At 43.4% G+C, this 27999-nt stretch overlaps 1 protein-coding gene across 1 annotated transcript; it reads right to left on the bottom strand.

The window, feature by feature from the left end:
* Window positions 1–2: 2 nt before the first annotated feature.
* Window positions 3–26427, bottom strand: LOC109876469 (G-protein coupled receptor 22-like). Its single transcript, XM_031802541.1, has 2 exons — window positions 26148–26427; window positions 3–5015 (listed from the first exon to the last, which is right to left on the bottom strand). The coding sequence occupies exon 2, from the start codon at window positions 4900–4902 to the stop codon at window positions 3406–3408; it is 1497 nt and encodes a 498-aa protein (XP_031658401.1). The 5' UTR covers window positions 4903–5015; window positions 26148–26427; the 3' UTR covers window positions 3–3405.
* Window positions 26428–27999: the final 1572 nt, after the last annotated feature.

The raw sequence follows: 27999 nt of genomic DNA, 5'->3' as shown, positions 1-27999 counted from the left end.
ATACAATAATCACATTTATTGATATTTTCATTGTCTTCTCTCAAAACATTTAGATACAAGAAAACAACACAATGGGAATTTATACAATGAATACATGTGATGCATGTGCGTATATAAAGCAGGTATGAACATTCAGTTGCATAAATCCATCACATTTGTCTCAGGTTTTATGATGATAAGTCTATAAGACACAGTCCCACTGGGAGTTTGATTAGCCAATAGTGTTCTGTTTAGTTTTTACCTCGCCTACACCAGTGGAGGCTGCTGAGGGGAGGACGACTCATAATAATGACTGGAATGGAAAATGAAAGAAAATGGAATGGCCATGTGTTTGATGTATTTGATACCATTCCACTAATTCCACTCCAGCCATTACCACGAGCCTGTCCTCCCCATTAAAACGCCACCAACCTCCTGTGGCATACACGTTTAACTTCTTTTTTCAGTCCTTTATTTTCTCATCTTATTTTTTTACCCATATGCGCAAATAACGAATACATTTTTTCAAAACTATGTAGGCTAAAATCAAATCTACTCCCGGCATATTTATTTGTCACATGCACCAAATACAACTGGTGTAGACTTTACCATAGAATGCTTGCTTACTAACCCTAAATATACCAGTAGTATACAAACCTACCTGTGTTTCCTACAGGCAAATTATTCCTACAGGCAAATTATTACAAAAACACTGTCCTGTTCATTTGCGCCCGGCTCTGGGGACTTTTGCAGGTACAAAGGTGTTTAATTGGTTTGACACAAGGGTTGACAAGATGGCCATGACAGATGTCCTCTACTATAACAACATCACTCTTTGTAATATGACCAAATGATGTGGGGACCAACCGACAAGGTGGAAATCACATTGAATAAGTTACAATGTCTATTTTATATACAATACATCACAACAGATAAATATCAATACATGATTACAAATTCAGTGCCAAATAGTGATTTGTGGACATATTTATGAGCTTTGTGGAAGTTTATCTGTCAACAATTAAACATTGTTTGTCATCTATTTACTACAAACTATCCAACACAACACTGTATATTACATCTCTCTCTCTCTCTCTCTCTCTCTCTCTCTCTCTCTCTCTCTCTCTCTCTCTTTTTCTCTCTCTCTCTTTCTCTCTCTCTCTCGCTCTCTCTCTCGCTCTTTCTCTCTCTCTCTCCCTCTTTCTCTCTTTTTCTCTCTCTTTCTCTCTCTCTCTCTCTCTCTCTCTCTCTCTCTCTCTCTCTCTCTCTCTCTCTCTCTCTCTCTCTCTCTCTCTCTCTCTCTCAATGCAGACAGATATTTATTAGCATCAGAATCGCTGTCAACCTATATTGAACAAAAAGATAAACACAACTTGTAAAGTGTTGGTCCCATGTTTCATAAGCTGAAATAAAAAATCCCAGAAATGTTCCATATGCACAAAGCTTATTGGTCACAAAGGTTATTGGTCACAATGTTCCATATGCACAAAGCTTATTGGTCACAAAGGTTATTGGTCACAATGTTCCATATGCACAAAGCTTATTGGTCACAAATCTGTTTACATCCCTGTTAGTTGAGCATTTCTCCTTTGCCAAGATAATCCATCCACTTGACAGGTGTGGCATATCAAGAAGCTGATTAAACAGCATGAGAGAGAGAGAGAGAGAGAGAGAGGGAGGAAGGAAGGGAGGGAGGGGAGGAGTTGTAGATCAGCATTTATTGATTTGTGGACACATTTATGAGCTTTGTGGAAGTTCATCTGTCAACATTAAAACATTGCCAGTCATCTGTTTACTACAAACAATCCAATGCAACAGTCTATTACATAGGGAGATCTTTAACCTCTCTGTATCTCCCCTCCTCTCTCTATTTACAGTGCCTTCAGAAAGTATTCATACCCCCTTGTCTTCTTCCACATTTTGTTGTGTTACAGTCTGAATTTAAAATGAATTAAATTGAGATTTTTGTGTCAATGTTATACCCACAATATCCCATAATGTCAAAGTGGAATTATGATTTTATAATCTTTTACAAATTCATAAAAAATGAAAAGGTGAAAGCTCTTGAGTCAATAAATATTCAACCCCTTTGTTATGGAAAGCCTAATAAATAAAAATAAATAAACATTTTTCATTTCACCTTTATTTAACCAGGTAGGCTAGTTGAGAACAAGTTCTCATTTGCAACAGCGACCTGGCCAAGATAAAGCATAGCAGTGTGAACAGATAACACAGAGTTACACATGGAGTAAACAACAAATAAGTTAAGGAGTAAAAATGTGCATAAGTCACATACAGTGGGGCAAAAAAGTATTTAGTCAGCCACCAATTGAGCAAGTTCTCCCACTTAAAAAGATGAGAGAGGCCTATAATTTTCATCATAGGTACACTTCAACTATGACAGACAAAATGAGTTTAAAAAATCCAGAAAATCACATTGTAGGATTTTTAATGAATTTATTTGCAAATTCTGGTGAGATTTACTATTAGAGATTTACCCAGAAAGAATGACATCTGTAATCGCGGCTAAAGGTGATTCTAGCATGTATAGACTCAGGGGTGTGAATACTTATTTTTTAAATACATTTGTTAACATTTCTAAAAACATGTTTTCACTTTGTCATTATGGGGTATTGTGTGTAGATGGGTGAGTCCAAAACTCTATTCAACCCAATTTGAATTCCATCTGTAACTCAACAAAATATTGAATAAGTCAAGGGGTCTGAAAACTTTCTGAAGTCACTGTATATTTGAATAGATAATAGTGGACACTATGTACATAGCTCCATCTTATATTATATCAGTAGGATATATACATCTTCTTGTTCAGAATCAATGACACCTTTAAACCCATTCTTAAAATAGTTAAGGCATGTGTAATACAGATGTAGGATCTTCATTTGATCACTCTTTTGTTGCTGACCATTTTCCTGCTCAGCAGGAAATGCAATCTTGCTGTGCATTCAAGTTTTAAAAAGGCATCTATATTTTATCATTTCCACTTTAAAATGTCAGACTTGATTTACCCTAAACAATTTTTAACAAACCGTATAAAAAATGTCCATTAATTACAATCCACATAATAATTCACATTTCCTGTTGTTGATGCAGGATTATTTTCCTTTTGTAGTGAACTGGCTTCAATTAAGGTCCTACATCTGTATTTAGCAGATCCAAAATAATATGTATTTGTGTATCTATATGGGTGCCAATGTTTTTGTGTTGTCTTAGAAGCTGCCTTCCAATGCTTGAGTGGGTGGAATTCTGATCCTCTGCTGGCCAAACAGACACTCATATAGGCTACTGTAAAGAAGTTACATAAGTATCTTAGTGTTTGCACTCAGTGATATACAGCAGGGTTCCCTAAACCCGGTCCTGCACCTGGGGGGAGGGGGGGGAGGGAGGGGGGGGGGGGAGGGGGTGCAGCTAGTGTGTGCTATTCTTCAGGGGCTCTACCAGGCAACGGTCAATGGTTTCGCTGCCCTCCAGCTGTAACTGTCGTCCCTTCCTTGGCTCCACCCAGGAGTTGTGTGTGACGGTCTCTCCTGGCGAGGGGTCCACCTGCAGTAGTGACACCACCCTCTTCTTCACCTTGGCTCTGAGGGCAAGCCGCAGCTTCTGCCTGGTGAAGGCATAGAGCAGTGGGTGGGAGATGGTGGTGCCATAGGCCAGGGCCAGGAACCAGAGGCGCAGGCTGACCAGGGTGTCACTGGGGCCCAGGCCCAGGATCAACACGTTGGCCACGGACAGAGGAGCCCAGCAACCTAGGAATGTGGAGACGATGAGGAGTGACATCCTGAAGACGCGCCGCTGGCGCTCCCGCCGGTCCCGGTGACGCCTCACGGCCCGCCGCAAGGCAATGATGGCCGACACAGATGCCTGAACAGTGGGACTGGTGACAGGGGCAGCAGCAGCAGCGCCTTCTGAGCTAACCAGAGGGGCTGAGGACAGGGCTCGGGGGGAGGTGGCTGTGGGGGATGGGATGAGTGGAGGGTGAGATAGGTGCTTGGTTGTGTCTGTACAATGCTCTCCTCCCTCTAACACTCCCAGCCCTGCCTTCTGCTTCTGTATTTTACGTCGCCCCCTGCAGGAGGGTGCCCTGAAGCATTGGCTCTTTTTAATATGGGAGCCGATGCGAATGTTCAAGGCCCGCAGGATCCGTGAGTATGTGAACAGCATGACTGCCACTGTGATAAAGAAGATGGGCACCTGCAGCAGCAGGTGGTAGTACATGGCCAGGCCTGTGTGGTAGCCCTGTCCACCTACACAAAGCAGTGTCCGGTTACGCCACACTAGTGCCAGGGGGGTATCGGGGGAAGAGGTGGAGCTGTGCTGTCTACTCTCCGCCCCTCCGGTGAGAAACTCCACCTCCAGAAAGGGGATGAAGAAGACGGCCAGAGACGTGGCCCAGACGGCAGCCAGCAGTAGCCCCGCCCTCTGCGGGGTGAGCAACCGGTTGGCGGGTCGGACAGAGATGTCATAGCGGTCCACGCTGATGACCAGCACATTGATGGCGGTGGCGATGGAGGCGAAGGTGACACAGGCCTCATGGAAGCAGCAGAGCAGGGCCAGGTTGGGCCCTGGGGGCAGAAGCACCACCACCAGGGTCAGAGGCAGACACAGCACGCACAACATCACGTCCAGCACATGCAGGTTGACCGTGACCATGTTGCTGACCGAGTCGACCAGGTTGGACTGAGAGCAGTAGAGCACCAGCACGGTCAAGTTGCTGCTGAAGCCTAGCACCAGCTCTAGCATGAGGAAGGCGGTCAGTGACACCTGGAAGCCCAAGGGGTAGGGCATGTACCAGGCTGTGCTGGAGGAGACACTTTCCCCCGAGACCCCCTCCAGGGCCCCCACACTTGCCACCGTCCCATCCCAGTCGCTTGGGGCTGGGGTCGGGGTGTAGCTGTCCGTCTCCATGGTGGTGACTTCTCAAGCGTCAGGGGTAGTAGTAACCGTCACAGCCATGATGTGTTCCCATTGTGCAAACTGGCTCCATGATGATGGTGATGGAGAACAGCGCAGTAACAGTCCTGTAGAGAAAGGGAGACGGGGGATAAATTGTGTGTCTGACGGGGGTCTTGAAATGGTAAAAGCTATAAGGCAAAGATAAGTAATCAAACACACAGGCAATCAATTGCTCTTAATGGATTCTCAGAAATGACACATTCAACAACTTAGAAATGGGTTCTGATCTTTGGCCAGTAAGCTATAACTTGGATCACCTGCTAGATCGTTCTGCCAATTTGAGATATGTAATTTAACCTAATTGTAACATTTTGTCATAAAGAGCACATGTTCAACTTCATAAAAAACATGTTTTCCCATCTCAAGCGGTTAAATATAAAAATATATACAGTGGGGCAAATGTAATTTTCATCATAGGTACACTTCAACTATGACAGACAAAATGAGAGAAAAAAAATCCAGAAAATCACATTGTAGGATTTTTAATGAATGAATTTGCAAATTATGGTGGAAAATAAGTATTTGGTCACCTACAAACAAGCAAGATTTCTGGCTCTCACAGACCTATAACAACTTCTTTAAGAGGCTCCTCTGTCCTCCACTCGTTACCTGTATTAATGGCACCTGTTTGAACTTGTTATCAGTATGAAAGACACCTGTCCACAACCTCAAACAGTCACACTCCAAACTCCACTATGGCCAAGACCAAAGAGCTGTCAAAGGACACCAGAAACAAAATTGTAGACCTGCACCAGGCTGGGAAGACTGAATCTGCAATAGGTAAGCAGCTTGGTTTGAAGAAATCAACTGTGGGATCAATTATTAGGAAATGGAAGACATACAAGACCACTGATAATCTCCCTTGATCAAAAATCCCAGAACCACACGGGGGGACCTAGTGAATGACCTGCAGAGAGCTGGGACCAAAGTAACAAAACCTACCATCAGTAACACACTACGCCGTCAGGGACTCAAATCCTGCAGTGCCAGACGTGTCCCCCTGCTTTAGCCAGTACATGTCCAGGCCCGTCTGAAGTTTGCTAGAGAGCATTTGGATGATCCAGAAGAAGATTGGGAGAATGTCATATGGTCAGATGAAACGAAAATATAACTTTTTGGTAAAAACTCAACTCGTCGTGTTTGGAGGACAAAGAATGCTGAGTTGCATCCACAGAACACCATACCTACTGTGAAGCATGGGGGTGGAAACATCATGCTTTGGGGCGTTTTTTCTGCAAAGGGACCAGGACGACTGATCCATGTAAAGGAAAGAATGAATGGGGCCATATATCGTGAGATTTTGAGTGAAAACCTCCTTCCATCAGCAAGGGCATTGAAGATGTAACGTGGCTGGGTCTTTCAGCATGACAATGATCCCAAACACACCGCCTGGGGCAACGAAGGAGTGGCTTCGTAAGAAGAATTTCAAGGTCCTGGAGTGGCCTAGCCAGTCTCCAGATCTCAACCCCATAGAAAATCTTTGGAGGGAATTGAAAGTCCATGTTGCCCAGCAACAGCCCCAAAACATCACTGCTCTAGAAGAGATCTGCATGGAGGAATGGGCCAAAATACCAGCAACAGTGTGTGAAAACCTTGTGAAGACTTACAGAAAACATTTGACCTCTGTCATTGCCAACAAAGGGTATATAACAAAGTATTGAGATAAACTTTTTTCCACCATAATTTGCAAATAAATTCATAAAAAATCCTACAATGTGATTTTCTGGATTTTTTTTCTCATTTTGTCTGTCATAGTTGAAGTGTACCTATGATGAAAATTACAGGCCTCTCTCATCTTTTTAAGTGGGAGAACTTGCACAATTGGTGGCTGACTAAATACTTTTTTGCCCCACTGTATACTGGTAAGTGCCTATTAAGTGCCAAATAAAGTAACGGGGTTTCCGTAACAGGGTTGATGATTTCATCTTAAATCAGCCATGAATCCCATTGTGACAGGGATGATGGAAGCTTGTTGTGTGCAACAGGGATTGTTAATTGAATGCAAGGTCCACCATTTTTTTCCCTTCACATTCTAGCCTCTTGTTTATGGGTAACAGATTTGACGTGTTATGCTCGACCTGCTCAGTTTTCCACCACAAAACACCAGAAAAGGGCCAAAAATAGTAGAACCAGCTCACCTGCTTTTACATTATGATTTTACTATTAGATGTTCAATGTTTATTTAAAAATATATATTTATTAAGGAATAGTTTCACCATATTCAGACGAGTTCAGTTCACATAACAGGGCTGAACCTTAAAATGAGGGACAGATGTAAATGTATCACTAATCACATGAACTAAATAATCATACTCAGAAATTACTTTGTCAAAGCAACAAAATAACTAGGGCTTTACAATGATGGTGAAAACCTGGAGAAATGTAGAGGTGACGTGGGTTAAAATCTTCCCTAGAAGTCACAGAGGGCGCACAGAGGGACATGTCAAAGTCTTTATTCAATCAAAAAATCTGATTGATTGAATTTTCCATGTGGTCTATATTAAATGGCCCTTCATTGAATATAAGAGGCTTTTAAAATGATCGTTTTTTCATATATTTTTTGTGTAATGTGCTTAGACTTTATTGAGCAGTTTGTCAGAATTGACAGCTCTTGAAATACATTTTAGGGCATCATAATAAATTCAGAGAAACGGCAGTAGGTCATCTAGAAGCGTCTGTATAATCCCCTGGAGGAGAAATCTACGTCAGGGCTCTCTGACAGATACGGCCTCTTTCATCTCCTCAAAGAGATTGACTAAATGTCAGCATTAGTCAAGGTGGCTTTGGTATACAATTCACAGTGCTACTGTAAGAGACTATTTACAGTGTTACATCAGGACACGCAGCAAAACAGACAAACATGCATGAACAACACATATTTTATAATAAGATATAATTTGTTATTTATGGTGTACAATCATTTCCTGACATTCCCACTTGAAACTGATGAATCCATGTTTGTGTGTAAGAGATGAGAGGAAGTATTAAATATACTAATGCAACTGCAGTAAGTAATTGCTAGCTCTTTTTACATTGCTGTACAATAAAGATGTAACCAACGCACCGATCCACTGCACAGTTTCTCACATACGGGTACATTGCACCCGCAGAAACACAAACAGCCAAACAAAGTACTGTGCTAAGCCATGTGTGTTAGTGGAATGAAGCGTTCAGAGATAAAATGTATAATTTGTTTTCTATACTGAGGGGCTCGTGGGTAATCAGATTAGTGTCTACATGCCAGACTATAACCCCATGCTGTATTGACAGCATACCAGTGGTGATGTCCATGACACAATTCCCAAACATTGATTAGGGGCCAGCTGCTGAGGGCAATCAATTGATTAATCGAAATCCCAATCTTTGCTCTAAATCAGGAAATCAGACCAATCAGGAAATTGCGCCAGATCCCAACCCCCTCTGCACTACTCTAGAAATAACACATTTGGTTGAACGATGGACCCAATCTCTCATGTTGTCATTGCCATAGCAACTGAGCTGTGAGGGTCTAAATTAATCAGGGAACACAGATGCTGTAGTACTACGGAGCTACTGTGTGACACCATGTTGGTGACAGTGTTAAACGACCCACGATAGGCTACAGTTACAGCCTCCTTGTTGGGGTTCTAGAAACAGGCAATACTTGTAGAGTTTATTCCAGCACTGGAAGGCGCGTGAGAACATCAATTAAGGCATGATGAGATAAATGCCAAGGCATTTTGCCAGTATATTCTAAAAGAGAAAACAATGAACCTATAGTGACAAGAGATAAGGAGAGGTCAGGTAGAAAGGGATGAGGGGAAAGAGGGGAAAATGAGGTGAGAATTAGATGGGTAGGACTAGGGAGGGAGGGATGTGTATGGAGCACTGCAGTCCTACGCTCACTTATTAAAGAGATTTCCAGCTGGCTGGGTTCGTGGGCAGACTGGCTAATCACCACTAGGCTATGAGATGATAGAGAGATACATACAGTGAGACAGGGACTGCGGCTGAACGAATCAGTTGGACGGGCCTTTGATTTCCATAGGCGGACACCTTTTTTTGTGGGGGGGCAGGGGGAGCTTACTATTTATCCTACCATTTCTAATCTATCTGCATGAGTTATGATTACTTTTAGATGCACATTTTTGTGGTACAGTTTAATTTCTATAATAAAGTTTTCATTTCTCATAATCAGTGTAATGTGGTTAATTATAAAAAATATATATAAATCTAAAAAACTAAATTCAACTAAGATGAGAGCACCAGCCTCTGCCGTATGGACACATTGATAGCCTACACTGTGATCCATTAGTGGCTAAAGAAATTACCGTATGGAATTCAGAGATAGCCTATAGGCCAAATTCAGCAGTAATCTACTTCCATCTTCAACTAAGTAAAATACATAGGCCTAAAGCCGACACATAAAAACAGAAGAAAATATCCTGATGAAAACTCCGCCTGAGCTTCCATCTTCAACTAAGTAAAATACATAGGCCTAAAGCCGACACATAAAAACAGAAGAAAATATCCTGATGAAAACTCCGCCTGAGTTTCCGGCACCAGAGACCTTGGGACAGAGATTATTTTCATGGCATCTTTACTGGATATATGGGATCATCAGATCATGATATGTTTCTCTTTCACACCGAGGCTTGGTGAATATCGGGGCTGGGAGTGTGTTGGATTTTTTTCTCCAAATACTGTGAATAACTATTATTATTTGCAAAGGATGTACTTAAAAAAATAATAATACTTAGTTGACTTACAGTGTGAGGTGAAGAAAAAATGAATGAGAAGCTCAGCTTATTAGCAGTGGACGTGGTGAGTCAAGACAATCAAAAATCAGACATCCCAAATGGGCACTTTCCTACATATGCATGCAGCATGCCAGGTAGGCCTACTTCTATGCCTGCTCTGGCACGCACTCCCTCTGTATGTTCCTAGAGAAAAACCAGACACTCATTACTCACATGGAGCACTCCAAACAAAAGACAATGAAAAAAATTACAAAACTCGTCAATTATGGTTGTGAAATAAACCAAAACTTGCTTCTCACAAGTGTAGCAGGTTCTGAACTCTGCAAACAACGTTTTTACATTTACTTGGCCTACTGGTGACATACGGAATTGGGAATTTATGAAAAATAAATACAATCAACAGGCAAACAATTCACACAACGAATGTGCAAGAATTGACTGGAGACAGCTATGTGCATTCTGGAGAGCTGAGTGCATGTATTCTGGAGAGCTGAGTGCATGCATTCTGGAGAGCTGAGTGCATGTATTCTGGAGAGCTGAGTGCATGTATTCTGGAGAGCTGAGTGCATGTATTCTGGAGAGCTGAGTGCATGTATTCTGGAGAGCTGAGTGCATGTATTCTGGAGAGCTGAGTGCATTCTGGAGAGCTGAGTGCATGTATTCTGGAGAGCTGAGTGCATGTATTCTGGAGAGCTGAGTGCATGTATTCTGGAGAGAGACAGGCCATATCTTCGCCACACACCCCTCAACTTCTTCTTGTTGCAACATTTGAAATTATACTCAAGACACATTATCTTCACACATATTTTAGATGCTTTTCACTGACAGCCTCAACTCAATCAGCTCGGTCTATTGCCACACGCGCAGCCCAATTTGAGGGCTTCCCAAATAGGCATACTGTAAGCCTACACACTTGTAAGTTGAAACAATCCACAGCTATTTAAATAAGCTAATGATCCTCTGTGGCTAAGTCAAGCTCTCTGGTGAAGTACTTTGAATGATTTTATTTAGACAGGAGTTACTATATAATTTGGGCAAAACATCAATTTACTTTAGGGGGAGCCAGCATCCGAACAGTGCACCATGCAATTGCCAAATATTCTCTCCAGTTCGCAAGTGGCTGAAACTAGAGATCTCTATATAGTAATGAGATGCTCATGTCTCTGGCCTAACAATGGCAGTCGTTGTCCAAAAGGTGGGAAGGCAGGCTACAAGCGTAGGTCTGGATGATATGCCCATAAAAACACATTGGGCTTATTCTGGACAGATTTTGGTAAGAGTGAGCCCTCTCCCTTAGCCACTTCCTCTCTGCTGGAGAAATCATCTGAGTGAGCCAAACAGCACCCCTCTGTCTTAATATATGTAGCCCATGTATATGATCCTGTCTGTCCAAAAATAGTATGACATGCCATACTATTGTTTTCCAGACAGCATCAGATACATCCTCTACACATTCTGAGACAGAGGGGTGCTGTTTGGCTCACTTGGATGCTTTAAGAGAAGGATTGAGGGATGAAGGGAGGAAAGAATGGCAATCATGCTGCGCAGGTAAACAAGATGCCCCAGGGAGAGAAGATGGTGTTGTGTTTTTTCCACTCCAATCTCTCCCATCAGCATATCCCTGTTCCTGCCTGCTCTAATGCTCCCTCTACTTTGTGTTTTCCTCAAAGGCCTTACACCCATATCATCCACGTTACACACACCTCATCCACCTTACACACACACCTTACGTACACTTTACACACGCACATCATCTACCTTAGACACATATCATCTACCTTACACACACTTCATCCACCTTACACACACACATCATCCATCTTACACACACACACCCACACACACACACACACACACACACACACACACACACACACACACACACACACACACACACACACACACACACACACACACACACACACCCACACACACACACACACACACACACACACACACACACACACACACACACACACACACGCACATCATCCACTTTACACACACATCATCTACCTTACACACACATTATCCACTTTACACACGCACATCATCCACTTTACACACACATCATCCACCTTACACACACATCATCTACCTTACACGCAGGTAGCTTAGTGGTTAGAGCGTTGGGCCAATAACCGAATCCCTAAGCTGACAAGGTAAAAATCTGTCGTTCTGCCCCTGAGCAAGGCAGTAAACCCACTGTTCCCAGGGCACTGAAGACGTGGATGTCAATTAAGGCAGCCCCCGCACCTCTCTGAATCAGAGGTTGTTGGGTTAAATGCGGAAGACACATTTCAGTTGAAGGCGTTCAGTTGCACAACTGACTAGGCATCCCCCTTTCCCTTTCCTTTCCACACATCATCTACCTTACACGGACATCATTCACATTACACACACAGATCATCCACCCTGTGTTGAGAGCTGCATGATAACAGGTGGGACACTTATTGTCTCTCTTGATAGGGGGAGACAACTTAATTCCTACCTAAAGTGTAAGGAACTGCAGTCTCTGTGATGATGATAGTGGAACGATGTAGAGTGGAATCCTGTTGTACTGAGTCTCCAATACCTTGTTGTTCTCCTGCATGGCTGTGCTTCACGGAACCCACCCCCACCACCACGTTGAACAATATAACTAGGTTATGTCGCCCTGCGTTGTCCTTGCAAATTATAGGTTCAGGAGCAAAAGCAGACATTGACACTCAAGAAGGTGTTTCGATTTTTTAAAGACCATCCAATATGACCTTGATTTGACCTCGACACAGGGCCACAGGGTCACATGGCCTTTACAGCTGCATGTCTGATCACTGAACACAGGGGAGCCTCACCTTCTACATGTGGAAGACCTTGGTTACCATAGTGTCAAAGTGTTTTTCCCATCTCAAGGGAGAGAGCTCCCATCTGGCAGACCAGAAAAGTGTTAATAGTTCCCCTTGTTAGATCAGTGTCCAGACAGTCAGTGATGAAAGCACTGCAGAGAGCGCAACAAGGGCTCTACCAGATTTCAACTTGGCACCAGTCCAGCTATGAGCTGTCCATCCTGATCACTCAGCAGTGAATAATCAGCATGCTCCGCAGGTCTGCACCCTCAGAGTCAGTCCCAAGCTCTGGATAGTGTGAACTCAGGTGAAGCAGCTATGGAGCTAACTTCCTAATTAAGACCTCTGTTGCTGCTAGAGGAGGAGGCCCACAGGGAAGCTCTGCTCCACCAAGAACAACGGAATTCATAAGAGCCCGGTATAGCAGGATCTAATGAATGCCCAACAAGGCACCTGTTGAGTCAGCAGCCTGAATACAATAACTACTCCTTGCACTCTGCTGAGTTTATAATGAAGACTGACTTACTTATCTACTGAGACTTTAAGGGAGAGAAGAGGGAGGGAAAAAGAAAGTGTATAATATTGCCAGGGATGAAAAATCCCGACTTAAGGGACAGAGGGAGATCGTGTTTGAATCATAAGGGCTGTGTTATTCATAAAAGTGGGGTCAGTTTGGAGAAGAAAGCAGGTTCTGCTCAAATCAAATCAAATCAAATGTATTTATATAGCCCTTCGTACATCAGCTGATATCTCAAAGTGCTGTACAGAAACCCAGCCTAAAACCCCAAACAGCAAGCAATGCAGGTGTAGAAGCACGGTGGCTAGGAAAAACTCCCTAGAAAGGCCAATACCTAGGAAGAAACCTAGAGAGGAACCAGGCTATGTGGGGTGGCCAGTCCTCTTCTGGCTGTGCCGGGTGGAGATTATAACAGAACATGGCCAAGATGTTCAAATGTTCATAAATGACCAGCATGGTCGAATAATAATAAGGCAGAACAGTTGAAACTGGAGCAGCAGCACAGACAGGTGGAAGTTGAAACTGGAGCAGCAGCATGGCCAGGTGGACTGGGGACAGCAAGGAGTCATCATGTCAGGTAGTCCTGGGGCATGGTCCTAGGGCTCAGGTCAGTTGAAACTGGAACAGCAGCATGGCCAGGTGGACTGGGGACAGCAAGGAGTCATCATGTCAGGTAGTCCTGGGGCATGGTCCTAGGGCTCAGGTCCTCCGAGAGAGAGAAAGAAAGAGAGAAGGAGAGAATTAGAGAACGCACACTTAGATTCACACAGGACACCGAATAGGACAGGAGAAGTACTCCAGATATAACAAACTGACCCCAGCCCCCCGACACATAAACTACTGCAGCATAAATACTGGAGGCTGAGACAGGAGGGGTCAGGAGACACTGTGGCCCCATCCGAGGACACCCCCGGACAGGGCCAAACAGGAAGGATATAACCCCACCCACTTTGCCAAAGCACAGCCCCCACACCACTAGAGGGATATCTTCAACCACCAACTTACCATCCTGAGACAAGGCTGAGTATAGCCCACAAAGATCTCCGCCACGGCACAACCCAAGGGGGGGGGGGGGGGCGCCAACCCAGACAGGATGACCACAACAGTGAATCAAGCCACTCAGGTGACGCACCCCCTCCAGGGACGGCATGAGAGAGCCCCAGCAAGCCAGTGACTCAGCCCCTGTAATAGGGTTAGAGGCAGAGAATCCCAGTGGAAAGAGGGGAACCGGCCAGGCAGAGACAGCAAGGGCGGTTCGTTGCTCCAGAGCCTTTCCGTTCACCTTCCCACTCCTGGGCCAGACTACACTCAATCATATGACCCACCGAAGAGATGAGTCTTCAGTAAAGACTTAAAGGTTGAGACCGAGTTTGCGTCTCTGACATGGGTAGGCAGACCGTTCCATAAAAATGGAGCTCTATAGGAGAAAGCCCTGCCTCCAGCTGTTTGCTTAGAAATTCTAGGGACAATTAGGAGGCCTGCGTCTTGTGACCGTAGCGTACGTGTAGGTATGTACGGCAGGACCAAATCAGAGAGATAGGTAGGAGCAAGCCCATGTAATGCTTTGTAGGTTAGCAGTAAAACTGGTTCTAGTCAGGATTCTAGCAGCCGTATTTAGCACTAACTGAAGTTTATTTAGTGCTTTATCCGGGTAGCCGGAAAATAGAGCATTGCAGTAGTCTAACCTAGAAGTGACAAAAGCATGGATTAATTTTTCTGCATCATTTTTGGACAGAAAGTTTCTGATTTTTGCAATGTTACGTAGATGGAAAAAAGCTGTCCTCGAAATGGTCTTGATATGTTCTTCAAAAGAGAGATCAGGGTCCAGAGTAACGCCGAGGTCCTTCACAGTTTTATTTGAGACGACTGTACAACCATTAAGATTAATTGTCAGATTCAACAGAAGATCTCTTTGTTTCTTGGGACCTAGAACAAGCATCTCTGTTTTGTCCGAGTTTAATAGTAGAAAGTTTACAGCCATCCACTTCCTTATGTCTGAAACACATGCTTCTAGCGAGGGCAATTTTGGGGCTTCACCATGTTTCATTGAAATGTACAGCTGTGTGTCATCCGCATAGCAGTGAAAGTTTACATTATGTTTTCGAATAACATCCCCAAGAGGTAAAATATATAGTGAAAACAATAGTGGTCCTAAAACGGAACCTTGAGGAACACCGAAATTTACAGTTGATTTGTCAGAGGACAAACCATTCACAGAGACAAACTGATATCTTTCCGACAGATAAGATCTAAACCAGGCCAGAACATGTCCGTGTAGACCAATTTGGGTTTCCAATCTCTCCAAAAGAATGTGGTGATCGATGGTATCAAAAGCAGCACTAAGGTCTAGGAGCACGAGGACAGATGCAGAGCCTCGGTCCGATGCCATTAAAATGTAATTTACCACCTTCACAAGTGCCGTCTCAGTGCTATGATGGGGTCTAAAACCAGACTGAAGCATTTCGTATACATTGTTTGTCTTCAGGAAGGCAGTGAGTTGCTGCGCAACAGCCTTCTCTAAAATGTTTGAGAGGAATGGAAGATTCGATATAGGCCGATAGTTTTTTATATTTTCTGGGTCAAGGTTTGGCTTTTTCAAGAGAGGCTTTATTACTGCCACTTTTAGTGAGTTTGGTACACATCCAGTGGATAGAGAGCCGTTTATTATGTTCAACATAGGAGGGCCAAGCACAGGAAGCAGCTCTTTTAGTAGTTTAGTTGGAATAGGGTCCAGTATGCAGCTTGAAGGTTTAGAGGCCATGATTATTTTCATCATTGTGTCAAGAGATATAGTACTAAAACACTGAGGCGTCTCTCTTGATCCTAGGTCCTGGCAGAGTTGTGCAGACTCAGGACAACTGAGGTTTGGAGGAATACGCAGGTTTAAAGAGGAGTCCGTAATTTGCTTTCTAATAATCATAATCTTTTCCTCAAAGAAGTTCATGAATTTATCACTGCTAAAGTGAAAGTCATCCTCTCTTGGGGAATGCTGCTTTTTAGTTAGCTTTGCGACAGTATTAAAAAGGAATTTCGGATTGTTCTTATTTTCCTCAATTAAGTTAGAAAAATAGGATGATCGAGCAGCAGTAAGGGCTCTACGGTACTGCACGGTACCGTCCTTCCAAGCTAGTCGGAAGACTTCCAGTTTGGTGTGGCGCCATTTCCGTTCCAATTTTCTGGAAGCTTGCTTCAGAGCTCGGGTATTTTCTGTGTACCAGGGAGCTAGTTTCTTATGAGACATTTTTTTTGTTTTTAGGGGTGCAACTGCATCTAGGGTATTGCGCAAGGTTAAATTGAGATCCTCAGTTAGGTGGTTAACTGATTTTTGTCCTCTGGCGTCCTTGGGTAGGCAGAGGGAGTCTGGAAGGGCATCAAGGAATCTTTGTATTGTCTGTGAATTTATAGCACAACTTTTGATGTTCCTTGGTTGGGGTCTAAGCAGATTATTTGTTGCAATTGCAAACGTAATAAAATGGTGGTCCGATAGTCCAGGATTATGAGGAAAAACATTAAGATCCACCACATTTATTCCATGGGACAAAACTAGGTCCAGCGTATGACTGTGACAGTGAGTGGGTCCAGAGACATGTTGGACAAAACCCACTGAGTCGATGATGGCTCCGAAAGCCTTTTGGAGTGGGTCTGTGGACTTTTCCATGTGAATATTAAAGTCACCAAAGATTAGAATATTATCTGCTATGACTACAAGGTCCGATAGGAATTCAGGGAACTCAGTGAGAAACGCTGTATATGGCCCAGGAGGCCTGTAAACAGTAGCTATAAAAAGTGATTGAGTAGGCTGCATAGATTTCATGACTAGAAGCTCAAAAGACGAAAATGTCAAAAAATAATAATATTTTTTTTGTAAATTGAAATTTGCTATCGTAAATGTTAGCAACACCTCCGCCTTTGCGGGATGCACGGGGGATATGGTCACTAGTCTAGCCAGGAGGTGAGGCCTCATTTAAAACAGTAAATTCATCAGGCTTAAGCCATGTTTCAGTCAGGCCAATCACATCAAGATTATGATCAGTGATTAGTTCATTGACTATAATTGCCTGCTCCATTTATAATTGGTGGAATAGAAATAAACAAGTATTTATTTAGGTTGAAATCTGAGGCTGGTAACTCTAATGAATGTCTCCTCTCCATCAGAAGTAACTCTGGGTCTTTCTTTCCTGTGGCGGTCCTCATGAGAGCCAGTTTCATCATAGCCCTTCATGGGTTTTGCGACTGCACTTGAAGAAACTTTCAAGGTTCTTGAAATGTTCCTTATTGACTGACCTTCCTGTCTTCAAGTGATGATGGACTGTCGTTTCTCTTTGCTTATTTGAGCTGTTCTTGCCATAATATGGACTTGGTCTGTTACCGAATAGGGCTATCTTCTGTATATCACCCCTACCTTGTCACAACATAACTGATTGGTACTACTGTGCAGTATCGAAGAGCCCTCAGTGCTGCTCGATCATCCAACTTAATTGAGGAGAAAAATAACAATCCAAAATGTATTTTTGATGCTGTCGCAAAGCTAACTAAAAAGCAGAATTCCACAAGGGAGGATGACTTTCACTTCAACAGTGATAAATTCATGAACTTCTTTGATGAAAAGATCATGATCATTAGAAAGCAAATTACGAACTCCTCTTTAAATCAATGTATTTCCCCAAAGCTCAATTGTCCTGAGTCTGCACAACACTGCCAGGACCTAGGATCAAGGGAGACACTCAAGTTTTTTAATACTATATCTCTTGACACATTGATGAAAATAGTCATGGCCTCTTAACTTTCAAGCTGCATCCTGGACCCTATTCCAACTAAACTACTGAAAAAGCTGCTTCCTGTGTTTGGCCCTCCTATGTTGAACATAATAAACGGCTCTCTATCCACCGGATGTGTACCAAACTCACTAAAAGTGGCAGTAATAAAGCCTCTCTTGAAAAAGCCAAACCTTGAGCAAGAATTTTTTTTTTAAAACTAAATCAGCCGTCAACAAATCTCCCATTCCTCTTAAAAATGTTAGAAAAAGCTGTTGCGCAGCAACGCACTGCTTTCCTGAAGACAAACAATGTATACGAAACGCTTCAGTCTGGTTTTAGGCCCCATCATAGCACTGAGACTGCACTCGTGAAGGTGGTAAATTACCTTTAATGGCATCAGACCAAGGCTCTGCATCTGTCCTCGTGAGCCTAAATCTTAGTGCTGCTTTATTTACCATTGATCACCACATTCTTTTGGAGAGATTGGAAACCCAAATTGGTCTACACGGACAAGTTCTGGCCTGGTTTAGATCTTATCTGTCAGAAAGATATCAGTTTGACTCTGTGGATGGTTTGCCTTCTGACAAATCAACTGTACATTTCGGCATTCGTCAAGGTTCCGTTTTAGGACCACTATTGTTTTCGCTATATGTTTTACCTCTTGGTGATGTCATTCGGAAACATCATATTAACTTTCACTGCTATGCGGACGATACATAGCTGTACATTTTGATGAAACATGGTGAAGCCCAAAAATTGCCCTCCCTGGAAGCCTGTGTTTCAGACATAAGGCATCTTTCTTTTTTCTAAGCTCAGACAAAACAGAGATGCTAGTTCTAGGTCCCAAGAAACAAAGAGATCTTCTGTTGGATCTGACCATTAATCTTGATGGTTGTGCAGTCATCTCAAATAAAACTGTGAAGGACCTTGGCGTTACTCTGGACCCTGATCTCTCTTTTGACAAACATATCAAGAATATTTCAAGGACAGCTTTTTTCCATCTTCATAACATTGCAAACATCAGAAACTTCTGTCCAAAAATGTTTTTGTCACTTCTAGATTAGGCTACTGCAATGCTCTACTTTTCAGTATCCCAGATACAAGCACTAAAAACACTTCAGTTTAGTGCTAAACACAGCTGCTAGAATCTTGACTAGAACCCAAAAATTTGATCATATTACTCCAGTGCTAGCCTCTCTACACTGGCTTCCTGTTAAGGCAAGGGCAGATTTCAAGGTTTTACTGCTAACCTACAAAGCATTACATGGGCTTACTCCTACCCATCTTTCCGATTTGGTCCTGCCATACATACCTACACGTATGCTACGGTCACAAGATGCAGGCCTCCTTACTGTCCTGTAGAATTTCTAAGCAAACAGCTGGAGGCAGGTGCTTTCTCATATAGAGCTCCATTTTTATGGAATGGTCTGCCTATCCATGTGAGCACACTTGGACACTTGGTCTTGACCTTTAAGTCTTTATTGAAGACTCATCTCTTTAGTAGGTCCTATGTTTGAGTGTAGTCTGGCCCAGGGGTGCAAAGGTGAACGGAAAGGCACTGGAGCGATGAACCGCCCTTGTTGTCTCTGCCTGGTCGGTTCCTCTCTCTCCACTGGGATTCTCTGCCTCTAACCCTATTACAGGGGCTGACTCACTGGCTTACTGGTGCTCTTCCTTGCCGTCCCTAGGAGGGTTGCGTCACACTTGAGTGGGTTGAGTCACTGACGTGATCTTCCTGTCTGGGCTGGCTCCCCCCTCGGGTTTGTGCCGTGGGGGAGATCTTCGTGGGCTATACCTGGCCTTGTCTCAGGGTAGTAGGTTGGTGTTTGGGTGGTGTGGGGCTGTGCTTTGGCAAGGTGGGTGGGATTATATCCTACCTGTTTGGCCCTGTCCGGGGGTATCGTCAGACAGGGCCACATTGTCTCCCGACCCCTCCTGTCTCAGCCTTCAGTATTTATGCTGCTATAGTTTGTGTGCCGGGGGGCTAGGGTCAGTCTGTTATATCTGGAGTATTTATCCTGTCTTATCCGGTGTCCTGTGTGAATTTAAGTTCCCTAATTCTCTCTCTCGGCCTGATGACTCCTTGTTGTCCCCAGTCCAACTGGTCATGCTGCTGCCCCAGTTTCAACTGCAGATTCCAACACACACACACACACACACACACACACACACACACACACACACACACACACACACACACACACACACACACACACACACACACACACACACACACACACACACACACACACACACACACACACACACACACACACACTTGTTTCCTAAATTAATACATGGACAATTAATGTATATAGTGTGTTATATATAGTGGCATATACTGAGTGTACAACACATTAGGAACCCCTTCCTAATATGAGCTGCACCGCCTTTTGCCTTCAGAACAGCCTCAATTCGTTGGAGCATGGACTCTACAAGGTGTCGGAAGCGTTCCACAGGGTAGCTGGCCCATATTGACTCCAATGCTTCCCACAGTTGTGTCAAGTTGACTTGATGTCCTTTGGGTGGTGGACCATTCTTGATACACACGGGAAACTGTTGAGCGTCAAAAACCCGGCAGTGTTGCGGTTCTTGACATACTGAAACCGGTGGCACTTAAATCTTTCGTCTTGCCCATTTACCCTCTGAATGACACACATACACAATCCATGTCTCAATTGCCTCAAGGCTTGAAAATCCTTCTTTAACCTGTCTCCTCCCCTTCATCTACACTGACTGAAGTGGATTTAATAAGTGACATCAGTAAGTGATCATAGCTTTCACCTGAATCCACCTGGTCAGTCTATGTCATGGGAAAGAGCAGGTGTTCCTAATGTTTTGTACACATAAATGTATAGTCCCTTGCACTTGTTTCAGCTTTCTTGGTCACTACGAGTGCTTCCTTTTGGTATAAAATATTTCCTTCCTGTAAACAGAAGGAAATGGCTGAATATGGAATATCGTGAGGTACTGGCAACGGTCTCCTAATTAGTCATGTGACCAACTCCGTAACACACTTAGAGAGACATATTTTCAACTCATTAACTCCAAGACTTGAAATGTGAATTATCTGTCTATTCCAGTGCTCTGACCTTCACCAATAGCATACAAAACATAGCCAATCGAGGGCTACAGGCCTGTTCAACTGTGATTTTCTTATTGACCATCTGTTTGGAATTTTAACAGCCACTCATTCTGTGTTACGGACCAATCCTTTCTTTTTTTGCAGAAATCCAATTACCATTTCTTTCCAGGTCATAAATATTTTTGTTAATTTCAAAATGGCGCTAAGGAGCAGTTAGAACCACAACTATTCTGGTTGAAAGTGAGGTTGCATGAATTGGTAGAAAATACAAGGAGCACAAGAGAGGCAAGCGGATGAAAGCAGGAAAAGACGATGATGGTGTACTGGTGGTGTGACAGAGATGTAGAAGATAAGGCCTTCTGTAAAAGTAACATTTAATATAGCTAGGTCAAACAGTCTATTAAAAGTTGTTGTATATAGAGGCCTTATGTAAGGCCCATTTAGGGAGTAAAATGTAATTTACATAATACATTTTTTAAATGTGCTTTATCTTTATAAGATTCCTCTAGTTTAGGTAAACATTGTGAAGCTTTTTAATTTTGCAGGAAAACTGTCCAAACAGCATGTTGGTCAGATGGAAGGTTGGACCTTGAGAGGCAGAGACACGTGTTCATTGTGTTGCCCTATCACCTTAATGATTTATGGTTGGGCTTTTACAGAAATATGGACCTTAAATAGAACTATTGTGAAAACTTGAGCAGGTTAAACAGAGAGAGAGAGAGAGAGAGAGAGAGAGAGAGAGAGATCGAGAACGAGAGCAAGAGGAGATGCAGAGGAAGAAGAGCCTTTTGATAGTGTGTGTGTTTGTTCGTGTGCGTGGGTGTGTGCGTGGGTGTATACGCACGTGTGCATTAGTACATGTACAGTTGAAGTCGGAAGTTTACATACACCTGAGCCAAATATATTTAAACTCAGTTTTTCACAATTCCTGACGGGTAGCCTTCCACAAGCTTCCCAATATAAGTTGGGTGAATTTTCAGAGACAGGTTTGTAGGCCTCCTTGCTCGCACATGCTTTTTCAGTTCTGCTCAAACATTTTCTATGGGATTGAGGTCAAGGCTTTGTGATGGCCACTCCAATACCTTGACTTTGTTGTCCTTAAGCCATTTTGCCACAATTTTGGATGTATACTTGGGGTCATTGTCCATTTGGAAGACCCATTTGCGAACAAGCTTCAACCTCCTGACTGAACATCTTGAGGTGTTGCTTCAATATATCCACATAATTTCTCTACCTCATGATGCCATCTATTTTGTGAAGTGCACCAGTCCCCCCTGCAGCAAAGCACCCCCACAACATGATGCTGCCACCCTCATGCTTCACAGTTGGGATGATGTTCTTTGGCTTGCAAGCCTCCCCCTTTTTCCTCCAAACATAACGATGGTCATTATGGCGAAACAGTTCTATTTTTGTTTCATCAGACCAGAGGACATTTCTCCAAAAAGCATGATCTTAATGGTTGTACAGTCGTCTCAAATAAAACTGTGAAGGACCTCGGCGTTACTCTGGACCCTGATCTCTCTTTTGAAGAACATATCAAGACCATTTCAAGGACAGCTTTTTTCCATCTACGTAACATTGCAAAAATCAGAAACTTTCTGTCCAAAAATGATGCAGAAAAATTTATCCATGCTTTTGTCACTTCTAGGTTAGACTACTGCAATGCTCTACTTTCCGGCTACCCGGATAAAGCACTAAATAAACTTCAGTTGGTGCTAAATACGGCTGCTAGAATCTGGAACCAAAAAATTTTATCATATTACTCCAGTGCTAGCCTCTCTACACTGGCTTCCTGTCAAAGCAAGGGCTGATTTCATGGTTTTACTGCTAACCTACAAAGCATTACATGGGCTTGCTCCTACCTATCTCTCTGATTTGGTCCTGCCGTACATACCTACACGTACGCTACGGTCACAAGACGCAGGCCTCCTAATTGTCCCTAGAATTTCTAAGCAAACAGCTGGAGGCAGGGCTTTCTCCTATAGAGCTCCATTTTTATGGAACAGTCTGCCTACCCATGTCAGAGACACAAACTCGGTCTCAACCTTTAAGTCTTTACTGAAGACTCATCTCTTCAGTGGGTCATATGATTGAGTGTAGTCTGGCCCAGGAGTGGGAAGGTGAACGGAAAGGCTCTGGAGCAACGAACCGCCCTTGCTGTCTCTGCCTGGCCGGTTCCCCTCTTTCCACTGGGATTCTCTGCCTCTAACCCTATTACAGGGGCTGAGTCACTGGCTTACTGGGGCTCTCTCATGCCGTCCCTGGAAGGGATGTGGTCATCCTGTCTGGGTTGGCGCCCCCCCTTGGGTTGTGCCATGGCGGAGATCTTTGTGGGCTATACTCGGGCCCTGTCTCAGGATGGTAAGTTGGTGGTTGAAGATATCCCTCTAGTGGTGTGGGGGTTGTGCTTTGGCAAAGTGGGTGGGGTTATATCCTTCCTGTTTGGCCCTGTCCGGGGGTGTCCTCGGATGGGTCCACAGTGTCTCCTGACCCCTCCTGTCTCAGCCTCCAGTATTTATGCTGCAGTAGTTCATGTGTCGGGGGGCTAGGGTCAGTTTGTTATATCTGGAGTACTTCTCCTGTCCTATTCAGTGTCCTGTGTGAATCTAAGTGTGCGTTCTCTAATTCTCTCCTTCTCTCTTTCTTTCTCTCTCTCGGAGGACCTGAGCCCTAGGACCATGCCCCAGGATTACCTGACATGATGACTCCTTGCTGTCCCCAGTCCACCTGGCCGTGCTGCTGCTCCAGTTTCAACTGTTCTGCCTTCTTATTATTCGAACATGCTGGTCATTTATGAACATTTGAACATCTTGGCCATGTTCTGTTATAATCTCCACACGGCACAGCCAGAAGAGGACTGGCCACCCCACATAGCCTGGTTCCCTAGGTTTCTTCCTAGGTTTTGGCCTTTCTAGGGAGTTTTTCCTAGCCACCGTGCTTCTACACCTGCATTGCTTGCTGTTTGGGGTTTTAGGCTGGGTTTCTGTACAGCACTTTGAGATATCAGCTGATGTACGAAGGGCTATATAAATCAAATTGATTTGATTTGATCTTTGTCCCCATGTGCAGTTGCAAACCGCAGTCAATTTGACCATCAAGAAGCTTCTAAAGCATGACGTAATTTTCAGGAATTTTCCAAGCTGTTTAAAGGCACAGTCAACTTAGTTTATGTAAACTTCTGAACCACTGGAATTGTTATACTGTGAGTTAAAAGTGAAATAATCTGTCTGTAAACAATTGTTGGAAGAATGACTTGTGTTATGCACAAAGTAGATGTTCTAACCGACTTGCCAAAACTATAGTTTGTTAACAAGAAATTTGTGGAGTGGTTGAAAAATGTTTTAATGACTCCAACCTAAGTGAATGTAATCTTCCGACTTCAACTGTACATGTGTGCATGTGACTTTGTGTGTGTGTGGATGACCAGAAATACCCACAATAATAGTACTTGGGACCAACTTGGGACATTTTGTTAGTCCCCACTAGGTCAAATGCTATTAGTGTTGGGGTTAAAATTACATTAAGGGTTAGGGTTAGGAGCTAGAGTTAGTTTTAGTGTTAGGAGCTAGGGTTAGGTTTAGGGTTAGTGCTAAAGTTAGGTTTAGGGTTAAGGTTAAGGTAAGAGTACGGGCTACGGTAAATAGGATTTTGAATTGGACTGAATTGTGTCCCCAGAAGGTTAGCTGTACAATACCGTGTGTGTGTGTGTGTGTGTGTGTGTGTGTGTGTGTGTGTGTGTGTGTGTGTGTGTGTGTAGGGGAGGGGCAGAGGATGAGGAATGCTGGACATAAATCCACTTGGCTAAAATGATGAGGTTACTTATCTACAGCAGAAGGCAATTAGAGGACAATTAATCCAATTAATCTTCTGGCTGCAGGGAGACAGAGAGCAGAGTGATGTCTCTGCTGCCAACATTCCCGCCATTATGAATGTGGCTCTGTATGTCTGTAAAGAGGTTGCCCTCTGTTCACTATCAAAGTATTTCACAGAAGAACACACACAAGACTCTACAGGGAGGTAGGAGAGTTCACACCCAAATCCTTTCATTAAGACCATACCCCTCTCTCATTATTTCCTTCTTTCCACCTTTCCCTCTCTCCACCACTCCCCCCATAGACATTTTATCTTCCCATTCCCTTCTCCATTTCCCCTTTCTCAATTTGGATTTCATCAGCTGGACCCATCTGCTTTTAGTATCACTTTCCCAACTAACTCTCACAGTCTCACTGCAGAATTAGACATTCACATTCTCCAAATGTCAAATTTTGAAGTTAGGCTCTCATTCTGAAAAATAAAAATCCAGTGTCCACAACTGGGATCGCACACGCAACCTTCTGACTCTGGATCAATCCCAGTTGTGGACATTAGTTTCTTATCTTTGTTTTTAACCCTATCCCAGACCTTAACCCTTATCTTAACCATTTGGAATGTGTGCCTAAACTTAACCCCAAACCTTAACCCCAATGAGTACCGGTTTTGAAGGCATTTCCCAACATCCTCAGGACATGGTTAGACATTCAATTTCAAAGTCAATCTTGAATGACCTGGCTGCACTTTCCATTCCCTGTCAATAGGTTCACTTCCACCTCTCTTTCTATCTTCTCTCCCAGTATCATTGATGTATCTGCACATCACACATTCACTCCTGGATATTGGCCTATTGAATGCAGAGAGAGAGATGGTTTCCTAGTCAGACCTCTGAAGACTGCAGTGGAGGTATTCCCAGAGGAGTGTGGGAGAAACACACAGCCTCTGCGCCTGTGTATGTTCCCACAATAAAGCCTGGTGGGTTGAAAATAGCTCATACTCATACTCAAGTCAATCAATACTACTTAGCCTACTTACAGACTTATCACCAAAAACCCAAGAAAGCAAAATTAGTCCCATTTCTCTCACTACAGTTTACATTATTATCTAGAAATAACAAATCAATATTCAAAAGTAATTTGATGCAAAAGAAACACTGACCTATTTGGTAGATAAAACAACACACCAGGACTCTACCACAAGGAAAATAGAGCTATGACATAATAATACACACAAAGATGAAGGCTTTTTGTTTACATGTTCAACAATGTATTACTATTGATGTTATTACAATATTATATGGAAGATAAGGTACAAGGTGTTATTGAACTACAAGAAAGTAGCCAAACAATGTAGACACATACTATAGAGGGACACATTCATTTGAACATTTATTAATTCATGCAGTGTGTTTAAATTTAAGATGTTATTTGAAGTTGCTCAGGTAAATTGTGGAACAGGACTTACCTGTTTGTAGCTCTCGGTCTTCTATTTGTTGTATTTCATATCATGTTTAATTCCTATGTAATGTCATTATATTAATGCTGTTGTCGTCTACATCCCTGTCACTCTCATGTAAAAGCTGCGCAGTTGCCTCTGTGTTGGAGATGATTGTCCTGCAACAGTATTATGCACCGTGAAGAATCCCGTCAACATGTTGTGAGTGTCTTCGGAGACCACATGCTGCTCAGCAGAGAGAACGCTACCACTAGTCACATCAGACGTAGAGCTGCTTTCCCTCCATCCGATAACGGGCTTGCACATACTGCACAGTGCGGCGTAGGATTCAGTAATTACTTTATTTCGCGCCCTGAGTGACAGGAGGGAGGTGCTTCATTTTACAAGGAAGGTCAACTCTAGCGTGTAGAAAAGCATATGGTAAATCCTGTAAAGGCAGGATTTCAATGAGTAGCCAAAAGGAACAACAAAATACACACCCTGTAACGAATGCAGTCAAGTTGAAATAAAATAAGGCTATAGGGTCTGGTTTATTTTAAATTAAACTAAAAGGACAGTGCCTTCAAAAACATTCATACCCCTTCACTTCTTCCACATTTTGTTGTGTTACAGCCTGATTTCAAAATTGATGAAATACTCCCCCACCCACTCACACACAATACCCTATAATGACAAAGCGAAAACATAGTTTTTGATATTGTTGCACATTTATTGAAAATGAAATACAGAAATGTAATTTACATAAGTATTCACACCCCTTTACTATGACACACCAAATTGAGCTCAGGTGCATCCAATTTCCTTTGATCATCCTTGAGCCGTCACTACAACTTGATTAGAGTCCACCTGTGGTCAATTCAATTGTTTGGACATGATTTATATATCTACACTGCTCAAAAAAATAAAGGGAACACTAAAATAACACATCCTAGATCTGAATGAAATATTCTTATTAAATACTTTTTCTTTACATAGTTGAATGTGCTGACAACAAAATCACACAAATTATCAATGGAAATCAAATGTATCAACCCATGGAGGTCTGTATTTGGAGTCACACTCAAAATTAAAGTGGAAAACAACACTACAGGCTGATCCAACTTTGACGTAATGTCCTTAAAACAAGTCAAAATGAGGCTCAGTAGTGTGTGTGGCCTCCACGTGCCTGTATGACCTCCCTACAACGCCTGGGCATGCTCCTGATGAGGTGGCGGATGGTCTCCTGAGGGATCTCCTCCCAGACCTGGACTAAAGCATCCGCCAACTCCTGGACAGTCTGTGGTGCAACGTGGCGTTGGTGGATGGAGCGAGACATGAGGTCCCAGATGTGCTCAATTGGATTCAGGTCTGGGGAACGGGCGGGCCAGTCCATAGCATCAATGCCTTCCTCTTGCAGGAACTACTGACACACTCCAGCCACATGAGGTCTAGCATTGTCTTGCATTAGGAGGAACCCAGGGCCAACCACACCAGCATATGGTCTCACAAGGGGTCTGAGGATCTCATCTCTGAACCTAATGGCAGTCAGGCTACCTCTGGCGAGCACATGAAGTGCTGTGCGGCCCCCCAAAGAAATGCCACGCCACACCATGACTGACCCACCGCCAAACTGGTAATGCTGGAGGATGTTGCAGGCAGCAGAACATTCTCCACGGCGTCTCCAGAATGTCACGTCTGTCACATGTGCTCAGTGTGAACCTGCTTTCATCTGTGAAGAGCAAAGGGCGCCAGTGGCGAATTTGCCAATCTTGGTGTTCTCTGGCAAATGCCAAACGTCCTGCACGGTGTTGGGCTGTAAGCACAACCCCCACCTGTGGACGTCGGGCCCTCATACCACCCTCATGGAGTCTGTTTCTGACCG

This window comes from Oncorhynchus kisutch, linkage group LG1 (genome assembly GCF_002021735.2).
Source record: "Oncorhynchus kisutch isolate 150728-3 linkage group LG1, Okis_V2, whole genome shotgun sequence".
Taxonomy (NCBI): Eukaryota; Metazoa; Chordata; class Actinopteri; order Salmoniformes; family Salmonidae; genus Oncorhynchus; species Oncorhynchus kisutch.
This window is presented reverse-complemented; position numbering and strand designations above follow the sequence as displayed.